At 37.4% G+C, this 12,740-nt stretch overlaps 1 protein-coding gene across 1 annotated transcript in view; it reads left to right on the top strand.

Moving 5' to 3' along the window:
- The window catches only part of LOC128642528 (arf-GAP with SH3 domain, ANK repeat and PH domain-containing protein 2), a 431,344-nt gene that overhangs the window by 133,611 nt on the left and 284,993 nt on the right, over positions 1-12,740 (top strand). Inside the window, exon 2 of the mRNA XM_053695331.1 lies at positions 2,850-2,922. Within this exon, the coding sequence (XP_053551306.1) occupies positions 2,850-2,922 (73 nt within the window). The remainder of the gene's footprint in view (positions 1-2,849; positions 2,923-12,740) is intronic.

Genomic DNA, 12,740 nt, shown 5'->3' with positions numbered 1-12,740 from the left:
CAATTAGATTACACAGGAAAAAAAAAAAAAAAAAGCAGACTGATGTTCTAGCCCTAAAAAGGGCTTTTTGGAGTGCTGTCCTTATAGAAGAGATCAGATGAGTCCTTCAGGACTGTAGTTGACACTGAATACACTAGCCTAGCTATCGATTTCCCTATTAAATCAGCAGCAGCTACACTGTCCCTCCTCTCACTAAGAATGCAGCTTCTGAATGAATCTAAAAGGAGGTGGGAGGGTCTGCTGCTGATTGGCTGTAATGTGTCTTCTGACTGTGAGGTACAGGGTCAAAGTTTACTCAATGATGAGGAATAGGGGGGGACCGAACATCACATATGTTCGCCGTCCGCGGCGAACGCGAACATGCTATGTTCGCCGGGAACTATTCGCCGGCGAACTATTAGCGACATCACTATTCTCTATGTTTATTTAAAAAGCAGGAATGTGATGCATAGGAGCTGGCCCAATTTTGGTTGCAATCCTGGGTTATGCTTGCTTATTGGTGGGTAGATGTAAGCCTCCAATAAGAAAGCACTATCCATGGTTCTGAACCTAAAATGGGCTGGCTGCTAAGATTTACATTCCTGCTTTTAAAATAAAGATAGCAAGAGAACGAAGAAAAATTGATAATAAGAGTAAATTAGAAAGTTGCTTAAAATTTCATACTCTATCTGAATCATGTAAGTTTTTTTTTTGGAATCAGAGTCCCCTTAATACAAGCATAATAGGATAAAGAGGCCCACTGTGAAATATTCAGCAAAATAAAAAGATCCCTATGAAAATACCGACTATGATTAGATTAGATTAGAGACACAATGGAGTGCAATTGGGAAATGGACTTATCACTATATTCTATCGCTGAAAGGTTCCTCAGTTCGGTCAAAAAAGTCAGGGAATTATCCACTGCATAAATTATCAGAAGGGTGACGATAAAGTCACTAATAAACCACAATTAATATTAAATGCTCCCAGAGACAAACAGACAGGCGAACGCCTAACACACGTTTCGCCTGAGCTTTTTCAAAGGCGTGTTTATATATACTGTGTGTATGTGTGTATATATATATATATATATATATATATATATATATATATATATATATATATATAATCATTGTATATTACCATCTCAAAGTGTTTTTCCCTTTAAGAAAAATGTAATAATGAAGAAAGACTGAAAAGTTATGCTGTGGCTTTGGGTTTGGGCACAGTTAGATAGTTAATCGGTAGAATAAACTGTATTTGAAAATCATTGAAATTAGCATTAGAAAAGAGATACAAATATGTTCTTTTAAATAAGTACAATGTTTGTTAGGCAAATATCCCTCTTTAACCTAAATAATAAGTTTATTATTTACCTAATTAAAGAGCTTTCAATAGAAAAAAAAACTAATTTGTTATCAAAACAAATCTATGCAGATAAGCACAGAATAGTCTTATGTAATCAAGTAAAAAAAATATTACTTTTAATTTTTTATGAGCAATTTACATCTTTTGAGCCTTCACAGAACATTTGCTTTTCCTGGGGTTTCTATTTCCATGCGAGAATTTATTCACAAAGTAATATTCATTTAAAACAAAACAAAAGGAGAGCTCTCCCTGGGAACAAGATATTATTTGCCTTATTATTAATAAGACATTATAATAATAAATCTCAGAAACTGAGTAATACTTATAAATGAGGTATATTTTGTAGTGATGATATATCTGTAACAAAGAACATTTTAAAGGGAAATTCTAGCTCCAACATACTTTCTGAATAAACATTTGGTTCTGAATATAACTGGTGTTTAAAGGGACAGTCTAGTCCAAAATAAACTTTCAGGATTCAGATAGGGCATGTAATTTTAATTTTTTTTCCAATTTACTTTTATCACCAAATTTGCTTTGTTCTCTTGGTATTCTTAGTTGAAAGCTGAACCTAGGAGGTTCATATGCTAATTTCTTAGACCTGGAAGGCCACCTCTTTTCATAATGCATTTTAACAGTTTTCAACACTAGAGGGTGTTAGTTTATGATTTTCATATAGATAACACTGTGATCATGCACGTGAAGTTATCTGTGAGCAGGCACTGATTGGCTGAACTGCAAGTCTGTCAAAAGAACTGAAAAAAGGGGCAGTTTGCAGAGGCTTAGATACAAGATAATCACAGAGGTTAAAAGCATATTAATATAACTGTGTTGGTTATGCAAAACTGGGGAATGGGTAATAAAGGGATTATCTATATTTTAAAAAAATAAAAATTCTGGTGTAGACTACCCTTTAAATAATGGATCATTTTGCATGTGCTCTTTGTTCAAGGTGTAAAAGGTGCCAGACTCTTAAGTTCAAAGAGTAAAAAGAAGATTTTTTTTTTAAATATCAATCATATCTGAAACTGAGTACAGAATAGTGCATAAGTCTTAAAGGGACATGAAACACATTTTTTTTTCTTTCATGCTTCAGAGCATACAATTTTGAAACAATTTTCCAATTTATTAAATTTGCTTCATTCTGTTTGTATCGGAGCAGCAAGCTGAACACAGCAGATGAGCCAATTACAATAGGCATTTATGTGCCGCTATTAATCAGCAGCTAGCTCCCAACACTTTATTGCTTCTCCTGAGCCTACTTAGGTATACCTTTCAACAAAGGATATCAAAGAAACAAAGCAAATGAGATCATGGAAATAAATTGGTGTCTCACATAGAGCAGGGCTGTTTAACCATGATAGTTTAATTCTGATTTCAGTGTTTCTTAAAATTGTCACCACAATATCCCTTCACAGGGTAAGTGTATTAAGAGAGATGATTTAATTGCATTTGTTCTTTTATTATTAACTGTCATTTTTTTATTTTTTTTTATTTCTTAGGAGCTGGACTCTGACCGAACTGTGCTGAACAAAATGAAGAAAGCAGCAAAAGCTAAACACAGCGCAGGTGAAGGTAAGGTTCTCCCAACCAAGATTTCAAGTCACATCAAAATACACAAACATAACTGAGACAGACACAATAACCAATGACATTGAGAAGTCAGGTTACTACACATATTGAGCTGCCTCTTAAAAAAAGAAAATACTCATATTCCTATTTTTGTCATGAATTGAAAGGGAAAGTCTAGTCAAAATTAAACTTTCATGATTCAGATAGGACGTGATTTTAAACAACTTTCGAATTTACTTTTATCATCAAATTTGCTTTGTTTGCTTGTTATTTTTGTTGAAAGCTAAACCTAGGTAGACTCATAGGCTGATTTCTAAGCCACTGAAGCCGCCAATTATCTCAGTGCATTTTGACAGTTTGTCACAGCTAGACAGTGCTAGTTCATGTGTGACATATAGATAACATTGTGCTCACTCCCGTGGAGTTATTTATGAGTCAAAACTGATTGGCTAAAATACAAATCTTTGAAAAGAATTGACATAACGGGACTGTCAGCAGAGGCTTAGATACAAGGTAATCAAAGAGGTAAAAAGTGTATTTAAATAACCGTCTTGGTTCTGCAAAACTGGGTTTTTTTTTTTTGGTTTTTTTAATAATTTTTTTATTGAAGTCTTAAAGGAAATACAATATAAGAAGGGTATGCCACAAAACATATACAGATATATGTATACACAATACAATTAGAAGAGTAATGCATTCAGATACCACTAGCGTTATTATAAAATGTGGGCTATCTTATAGAAAGACTTCAGTTTTTATTATAGAGTATCATAAAAGTTAAATAAACAGAAATGGTCCTCTCCCAGCTAGGCAAAAAGAAGATTAGGGTTTCTATTCAAAGAAGCGTAAGGCTAGGGAGGAGGTAGCTCTTATAGTTTTATGGGGAAGGGGGATGCAGCGGGCAAGAGCCGCTCAAATAGAGTAGGGGGGGGAGAGTGGAGGGGTGGAGGGCGGGGCCAGCCAGCAAACTATGCGTATAGATTTAGCGAGTACAAAGCTCAATTAACAACTAACAGACAGACTAAACAGCCATAAACCAAATAACACCAGAGATACCCTTATAAACCTTCCCTCTGTGGCTTTAGTAGAAGATCATAATCTGAGTCTTAATCCAACCAGTCATACTAATGAATTGACTTTCTATAAAATGGATAGGGGTAACTCCCAACAGTATTAAGTGGGGAGGGGGACATTAGAATGTTTGGAATATAGGGGATTTCTAGGTGAGCCCCTCCCCAAGGGAAATACCAGCTATAGGCGATGTGGGAGAAAGGAGTAGGGGTATGACCCGCAGGCAACCAGTACCGGCGGGAAAGGGAGGGGAGGGGCCCACCAGAAACAGATAATTTGTATTAATATGAAACTCAAAGGAGGCAATGCCATGTCCTAGGAATATAAATATAATAAAGGATAAGCATAGCGTGATTCTATAAACAGTTATAAGAACAAAAAGTATTAAGCAAACTGCTGTGCTTTAAATAAATTAAGGTTGCACAATATAGTATAGTTAGATGATGCCGTCTCGGCCGCAGACAGCAAAGATAGAGGATAAAATATAAAATTGCAACCAGAGTATCATAGCCATAGGAACCTGGCGAAAAAACGTGCACACTACATGGGGGTATAAAGAGTAATATTTCAAACCTAGATATTTTTAGTTATGGCTATATAGGCCTCTCATTTGAGGGTAATTTACATGCTACACTGCAAGATTAAAGTCAGATAAAGATGTTTCCTAGATATGCCTGTGTATGGACTTAAAGCTGAAGTAATACCGTGAACATACTAACCACATAGTGATGTATAATACATGACTAGAATAACCTTAGGCGGGGAAATTTACTACATATACGGCTAAAAATGCAGGTCAGGGTCAGCATACTCACTATAGTAGATTATATCTGTTATGTATGGGAGGGATAAGAGAGCCCAGAATATAATAGCAGGAGTCCAGTTTCAATTAGATATTGCCAGTAATAATACATAGCAATGTCTTGTATAGGAGAGAATAATTAGCAGGGAAAATTAACCTCTATAGTTTAACTGAGCCTTGTGCAAATAGCTGATGATGACACACTGATCCCCGTGGTAAGAAAGAAGTATGACAGGGCTAAAGCAATTCTCTAGGTAATCCCGAGCTTGTGGTGTACAATATATTTGTTAAACTGGGAAGAGTGGGGGATAGAAACCATGATAGCTTGACCAAAGTAGCTCAACAATGACACAATGTTTTATATTTAACAATTCCCCAAGGGCTATATTATGTAGGGGATAATTCATTGGAGTTTGTAGACCCTATAGCCCCCCTATATATGCATTAGTTAAATATAGGTAGTTGTAAAGTGCTTCTTACTCAGAGGCAATGCTGCAGAAGTAAACAGGCAGACTGTTATTATCTATTGTGGTCATGATGAGCTCTTCCAGCATACAGAAGTATCATATCTTGAAAGTCCCTCAAATATATGTAAGATAGAGATAACAATCTGTAACAAATACAATCCTGCCTGTTATTTACATAGAAAGCCTTCGATATATGTAGGGACCTTAACAACAGTCTTCATTTCACACAAGGAGTAATAAGGTGATTTAACCGCATGGCTGCAAATTTAATTATCCCTCAATAAACAAGAAGCACCTTTTATGTATTAAATCTCTACAAATATGTCTAATAGTCTCCCACAATATCCCTATATAACATAGATGGCTATGTGCTACCGGAGTGGTAAGAGAGTATATGGAAGATACAAGTACTCTTGTCTCATGTACATAGGTAGCAGGGCTCAAGCATTAACATTATAACACAGAACGTTAATAGATAACAAAAAGCTGTCATCTGAAAGGAAGTCCAAAAGTAAGAGAAACATGTACAAGAAGTATTTAGAACAGTTCAACAGTCAGCTTGTGGGTAGTCAGAAGATAATCCGGTAAAGCCTTTAAATCTGATCTGAAACGTTAGATACCTCAGCCGATGCCCTTTCTCACACGAAGACTTTTAAAAACAGGGGAGTCAAATGTGTCTAGAAACCTTCGTAGCTCACTTCTGTGTTTCTGAACTAGTCCGGTGGTGCAGCATGACGAGGATCGCCACTGTGTAGATAAGCTGAGTTGGCTAATAACAGGAACAGTGAGCGTGTCTTTAATGATGGATGTTCCGTGACTGCTTGTGTATTTGGACTCATAGCTCATATTACAGAGTCTGGGGCTTTCATTTTCACACTGCTCAATCAGGTTCTGTCCAACTGAACTCCTTGCTGTTGTGTAAGCACTGTCGTGTATCAGGCTGCCGAGTACACAAACCAGAGGTGCTGCTGGGAGGAAATCAGTAGGAGAATTTTCCTGCTGCGCAATGACACCTTTGCCATCTTTGCTCTGGTAATCTGATGACACATCTGTTATAGCGGAATCCTCCATATATCCCCCTTTTATTAATAAAGTAAGGATATTAAAGTTGCTGTCCATTTTTCTCTCTAAGTCAGCTAGGAGAGCGTACATCAGGGTGGAAAAATCATCCATCTTTAGTAAGTGACACAGAGCCCAACGTTGTTGCCGTGACCAAGCCCCCACGAGGAGCGAGCAACATGCGGCAGAGGCCGCACTATATGTCAGCCAGAAATTAGGTACTGCGTTAAGAGTGAGGATTGCGTGTCAGGGAGTACCTCAGACTTCTATGTAGCTAAGTTCAGCCTCATTGCGATAGCGGATCACGCCAGATCAGTTCATCAACCATCTTCGTATAGACTGACTAGGTGGCTGGGTGTTAGGTGAAAGCATTAGGCGTAATGGAGCAAGAGATCAGAGCGTGGGTTAGTTGAATCGCTCTGCCAGATATAAGCTCCCATATCCTTTCTTGTAGCAATCAAGGGTATGTTCCAACCTAGGACTCCTTTCTTCTGTGTTTTTCCCATAAAATTTTAGGTACTATCTAGGTCTTTATATTAATTTTTAGTAATTCCATACGGAGAGCTGCAAATCTGCACGTCTGCTCTTGTTGCAGGCTAGCTCCGCCCCCCAAAACTGGGTTTTTAAACAATAAAAGTTCAGGAGTAGACTGTCCCTTTATATAATAGTATGTTTTATATTTTAAAATAAAAAAATGTGAAAAACAAACAAATTTACCAACATTTAACCTCTAAGAACTTAGCAACAGGGATCTCGGGCAGAGTTTTGGCTTATTGTGGGTAGAGTCAGGGCAATCTAAGGGCTTTTATAAGAGTAGTGTTAGGTGGATATAAAGGAACAGTAAACACCTTGAGGTTTTAATGTAAAATGTTTAGTTGTGTTTATTAAAACAACTTTGCAATATACTTTGTTTATTTTGCCCCCTTTCTCATGCAGTTTACTTCTGAAAATTAAGGAGTTTCTTATTCTCATAATTTAAAAAACACCTAGCTGATTACAAGGCTAACTCTTCTACATACAGGATATTTTCCTAATTGGCTTTAACAGATAACCACTGCAAACCAGTTAACTTTATACTAAGATAATGACTGTGACTAGCCTATTTGTCTGCAGACTCAACCCCAGAGTAGTTCTTCCAAATGAGGCAAGTGATTGGTGTAATTAGGCTATTAAAAATAATAACAAACAACCACCTAAATTACGAGTTTTGCGTTACGGTACGGTACGGCTTTTAACAATGAAAAAATTGCCATTACTCTGGAATGGCCAGGAACCCATATTACGAGTCATGACGGCAGTGGCGACTCTCGGAAAAATATATTGGGGGGGGGGGGCACATAAGATACCACAGTCAAACTGGGAGGGGGGGCACTAATAATTTTTACCACTAAGTCATACCACTGAAAATAAACTAAATAAAAATACATAAATAAGATTCCAAAATACCAGAGTAATGTGGTATGCAATGATACCTTTTTATTGTACTAATCTAATACTTAAACATACATACACACACACACCCATATACATACATACTCACACACACCCATATACATACATACTCACACACACCCATATACATACATACACACACACACCCATATACATACATACTCACACACACCCATATACATACATACTCACACACACCCATATACATACATACTCACACACACCCATATACATACATACATACACACACACACCCATATACATACATACATACTCACACACACCCATATACATACATACTCACACACACCCATATACATACATACTCACACACACCCATATACATACATACACACACACACCCATATACATACATACTCACACACACCCATATACATACATACACACACACACCCATATACATACATACTCACACACACCCATATATATACATACTCACACACACCCATATACATACATACTCACACACACCCATATACATACATACACACACATACCCATATACATACATACTCACACACACCCATATACATACATACACACACACACACACACCCATATACATACATACTCACAGAAAGATGACAACAAAACAATTACAACAGTCTATATTTTTTCATAAGAAGATAAAACATAGATATAAATGGAAAAGGAAAACAACTAAGCAAGTATTAAAAATACAAAGAGTAATGCATCTTATATCTTCCATTATAACATAAGATACCAGGACATATTATATGCATGGACATTAATAGAAAATAGAAGTCTGTCAAATTAAATATTAGACATGAGTTAATCTAAATTTGTACTCTAATAAAAAAATGACATAAACATTGAATTTATCTCCAATATATTAACCCTTTGTTGGGACAGAAGTTATATTTAGATATTAAAGGTTCATTTTTGTTGATGATCATTTTTTTTAAAGGTAAAGGAATATTCTTGTCAAAACTTAAAACACACATCATAACTAGCATTGACTAATTAATTAACATTTATAACAAATAAACACCACTATATAAACTATAAAAATTAACTTTTTGCTGTTCTACCAAAAAGTACATCTTGCAGTTAGCCTGTGTGTCCCAAAGGATGACCATAACTTTAATTTTAAGTATACTAGTAATATTTTTCTACCTTTTGTGTCTGGTAATTCACAATCAGGATATTAAAGTTACAGTCTATTCAAAATTAAACTTTCATGATTCAGATAGAGCATGCAATATTAAGCAACTTTCTAATTTACTCCTCTCCTATTATCATTTTTTTTCTTCATTCTCTTGGTATCTTTATTGGAAAAAGCAAAAATGTAAGCTTAGGAACTAGCCCATTTTTGGTTCAGAACCTGGGTAGGGATTTCTGATTGGTATCTAAATGTAGCCACCAATCAGCAAGTGCTACCCTGGTTCTGAACCAAAAATGGACCAGTTCCTAAACTTACATATTTGCTTCTTTTTTTTTTAAATACCAAGAGAATGAAGAAAAAACTTGTAACACAAAAACACACTCTATATCTGACTGAAACACAGTGAATCATTCATCAATCAATCATAATGTATTCTCTTCTGGGTTATTTTTTATGATTTTTTTTAAAATTATTTTCTTTTTAATGCTATTGCTTTTGTTTTAATGATTGGCCTGACCTGATCCTGAAGTCAACTTGCAGACCCAATTACCAAGCAGGAAGTAGATAGATAAAAAAAAGTTGGTATCATACTATCATGGTATGGTAAGTTCAAGTTGGTAAATAACCAATTTAGGGGGGAGTTAACGTTTTTTTAACAAGTACAACAACAGTCATCAACACTCATGATCTTTTTTATCCTACCGAATATCAGCTGAGCTCTCTTCTTTTGACTGGGGACAACGTCACAGACCGGTCTTATAATGCGTATGTAAGGGGCCACAGCAGTCAGTGCCTGCCAGAGTGCCAGTCAGAGACAGTGCCAGGCAGCTCCTTCCCCCTGTGGCGCGCTTTTGCAGAATCTGCACACACAATCAACTGCTGGCTTGCTCCTCCCTTTTCCTCTCCAGAGCCTCCGGTCATGTTCCTTGACTTCTGCTGTGAAGGAACGTGACTACTGGAACTTATCTGGAGGAGGAGGAGGAGTAAATAATGCCATCATGCATGCCGATGCCAGTGATTGCAGCCATGGGGTAATTGGAGTCAGTGCCGCCCGCCCGTGGTGCTGCTGCGTGGAGAGCCGGCATGAGGCACGCGCTGAAGTGCTGTGCTGTGCTGTGGTCCGTGTGTGGGACTGACTTCCAATTCCTAATTGTAATCATGTCAATTTGAAGGGGTCGCTGGTCGGTCAGGGACTACTTCACTGGGAGGCGCGCTGCCTTTACCCTTAGGCTTACCTCATCATCATCGTATATCAGTGTCTCAGCATAAATAAATGACTCAAAATAAAAAGCAATTAGTAAATATACACAAACACAATTTAAAAATAAATACTAACACTACTCCTGACTCATCCAGTCCCTCCTGGTCCTAAAGAATTATGAAAGTGCTGGGGCTGGCGGGGGGCAGGCGTGGGGGGGGGCAAGCCATTCATAAGGGGGGCAAATGCCCCCCTTAGCCCCCCTGTAGTGATGCCACTGCATGTCGGTATAGCTGTAATGCAAGCATTTTAGCCTGTAACCCAACGTCAATTCCACACTCAAAAAATTACATTTTTGTGTGGGATTTTCATAGCGCCGGTATTACAGGTTGTGCGTTCAAGCTAAAAAGCTTGCGTTACAGCCTATACTGACACGATCCATACCGCCATCTGAGAGCAGTAGTTATGGATTTTATGAAACAAAAATGTTTAACAAAACTCATAACTAAAGTGTTACAAAGTACACTTACACCCATAAACTACCTATTAACCCTTAAACCACCACCCTCCTGCATCGCAAACACTATTTAAAACCTATTAACCCCTAATCTGCCGCCCACTCACATAGCAACTAATAGTTATTAACCCCTAATCTGCCGCCCACCCACATCCCCAACACTATTTAAATATATTAACCCTTAAACGGCCGCTCCTCGACTTCGCCATCACTAATAAAACTTATTAACCCCTAATCTGCTGCTCCCCCACATTGCCGACAGTTAAATAAACCTATTAACCCCTAAACCGCTGGCCCCCCACATTGCCAACACTATAATAAAGTATTAACCCCTAAAACTCCAGCCCCCACATCGTAACTACTAAATTAAATCTATTAACCCTTAGACCACCAGCCCTCCCATCGCAAAACCCTAAATTAAACTATTAACCCCTAAACCTAACACCCCGCTAACTTTAAATTAAAATTACAATATAGCTATCTTTAAATAAATAAAAACTTACCTGTGAAATAAAAATAAACCTAACATTAAACTATAAATTAACCTAACATAACTATCCTAATAAAATAAAAAAAAATACTACCAATTAAAAACCTAAATTACAAATTTAAAAAACCTATTACCACAAAAAAAATAAAAAAATCTAAAATTACAAAAATAATTAATAACACTAAATTCAGCTCTTTTTCACTGCCCTTAAAAGGGCATTCAGCTCGTTCACAAGTGCCCATCCGTAATCTAAAAAAACAAAAACAAAAAAAACTAACACTAACCCCATAAAATCTACTCACGGTTCCTGAAGTCCGGATATCCATCTTCATCCAGGCGGCGAGAAGTCTTCATCCAGGTGGCGACACCTTCATCCATCTCTTCGTCTTCTATCTTCATCCCGGTGTACATTGTATTCCTATTGGCTGATTTGATTCTTCAAATTCAAATCAGCTAATAGGATGAGAGCTTGTGAAATCCTATTGTCTGTTCAAAACAGCCAATAGGATGAGAGCTACTTAAATCCTATTGACTGATTTGAACAGCCAATAGGATTTCAGTAGCTCTCATACTATTGGCTGTTTTGAACAGACAATAGGATTTCAGAAGCTCTCATCCTATTGACTGATTTGAATTTGAAGAATCAAATCAGCCAATAGGAATGCAAGGTACACCATTTTGAAATGGCTTCCTTGCATTCAACTTCAGTGTACGGCAGGGACCATATGAAGAGGACGCTCCGCGCAGGATGGGATCCACTTCCAAGATAGCTCCGCTCCTCGCCGCCGGAATGAAGATAGAACACGTCCCATAATGGATGAAGTTGTCGCCGCCTGGATGAAGACTTCTCGCCGCCAGGATGGAGATGGATGTCCAGACTTCAGGAACCGTGTGTAGATATTCTGTGGTTAGTGTTAGGTTTTTTTTGGGTGGGTTTTTTTTTTTAGTTTAGGGATGGGCACTTGTAAAAGAGCTGAATGCATTTTAAGGGCAGTGAAAAAGAGCTGAATGCCCTTTTAAGGGCAATGCCCATACAAATGCCCCTTTAGGGGCAATGGATAGTTTAGGATTTTTAAGAGTAAGGTTTTTTTTAATCTAAGCGTTTGTGTTATTTTGTTTTAAAAATGTTTAGATTTGACTAACATGTTCTTCTATAGCAAGACAACAGAAATGTCCTCTAATTACATGATGTTTATTGTCCCTTTTTAAGGATGAAGTCTGGGCAGTCTGGTTTATTGCATGTGCATGATAGTCTTTATAGGTGGGTCTTGGGGGGACCCAATTGTTTATGTTTTGGGACATAAATATTGTAGGGAAAGTGGAGAGCAGACAGAGCACTGGAAATGTGATCTAATCGATAAACAAATGCAATAAGCTTGAGGTAGTTCACTGCTAAACAGCAGATTTAAAGATTTCTGTACCCAAGTACAAGTGGATCAGATGCAAGTAGTGGGCCAGGTAGCAGTGAATAGAATATTCCCCCCTTTGTGTGAGCATGGTGCCTCATTAGGCAAACAAGTAACATACAGTAAATAAACTGTCATTCAATATCAGTGTTAAGGGAATGAATCGCAGTATAGTGACACATTTCTTGTTACTAGCTCTGCTAGGCCTCTTA

Source organism: Bombina bombina, chromosome 1 (genome assembly GCF_027579735.1).
Source record: "Bombina bombina isolate aBomBom1 chromosome 1, aBomBom1.pri, whole genome shotgun sequence".
Taxonomy (NCBI): domain Eukaryota; kingdom Metazoa; phylum Chordata; class Amphibia; order Anura; family Bombinatoridae; genus Bombina; species Bombina bombina.
This window is presented reverse-complemented; position numbering and strand designations above follow the sequence as displayed.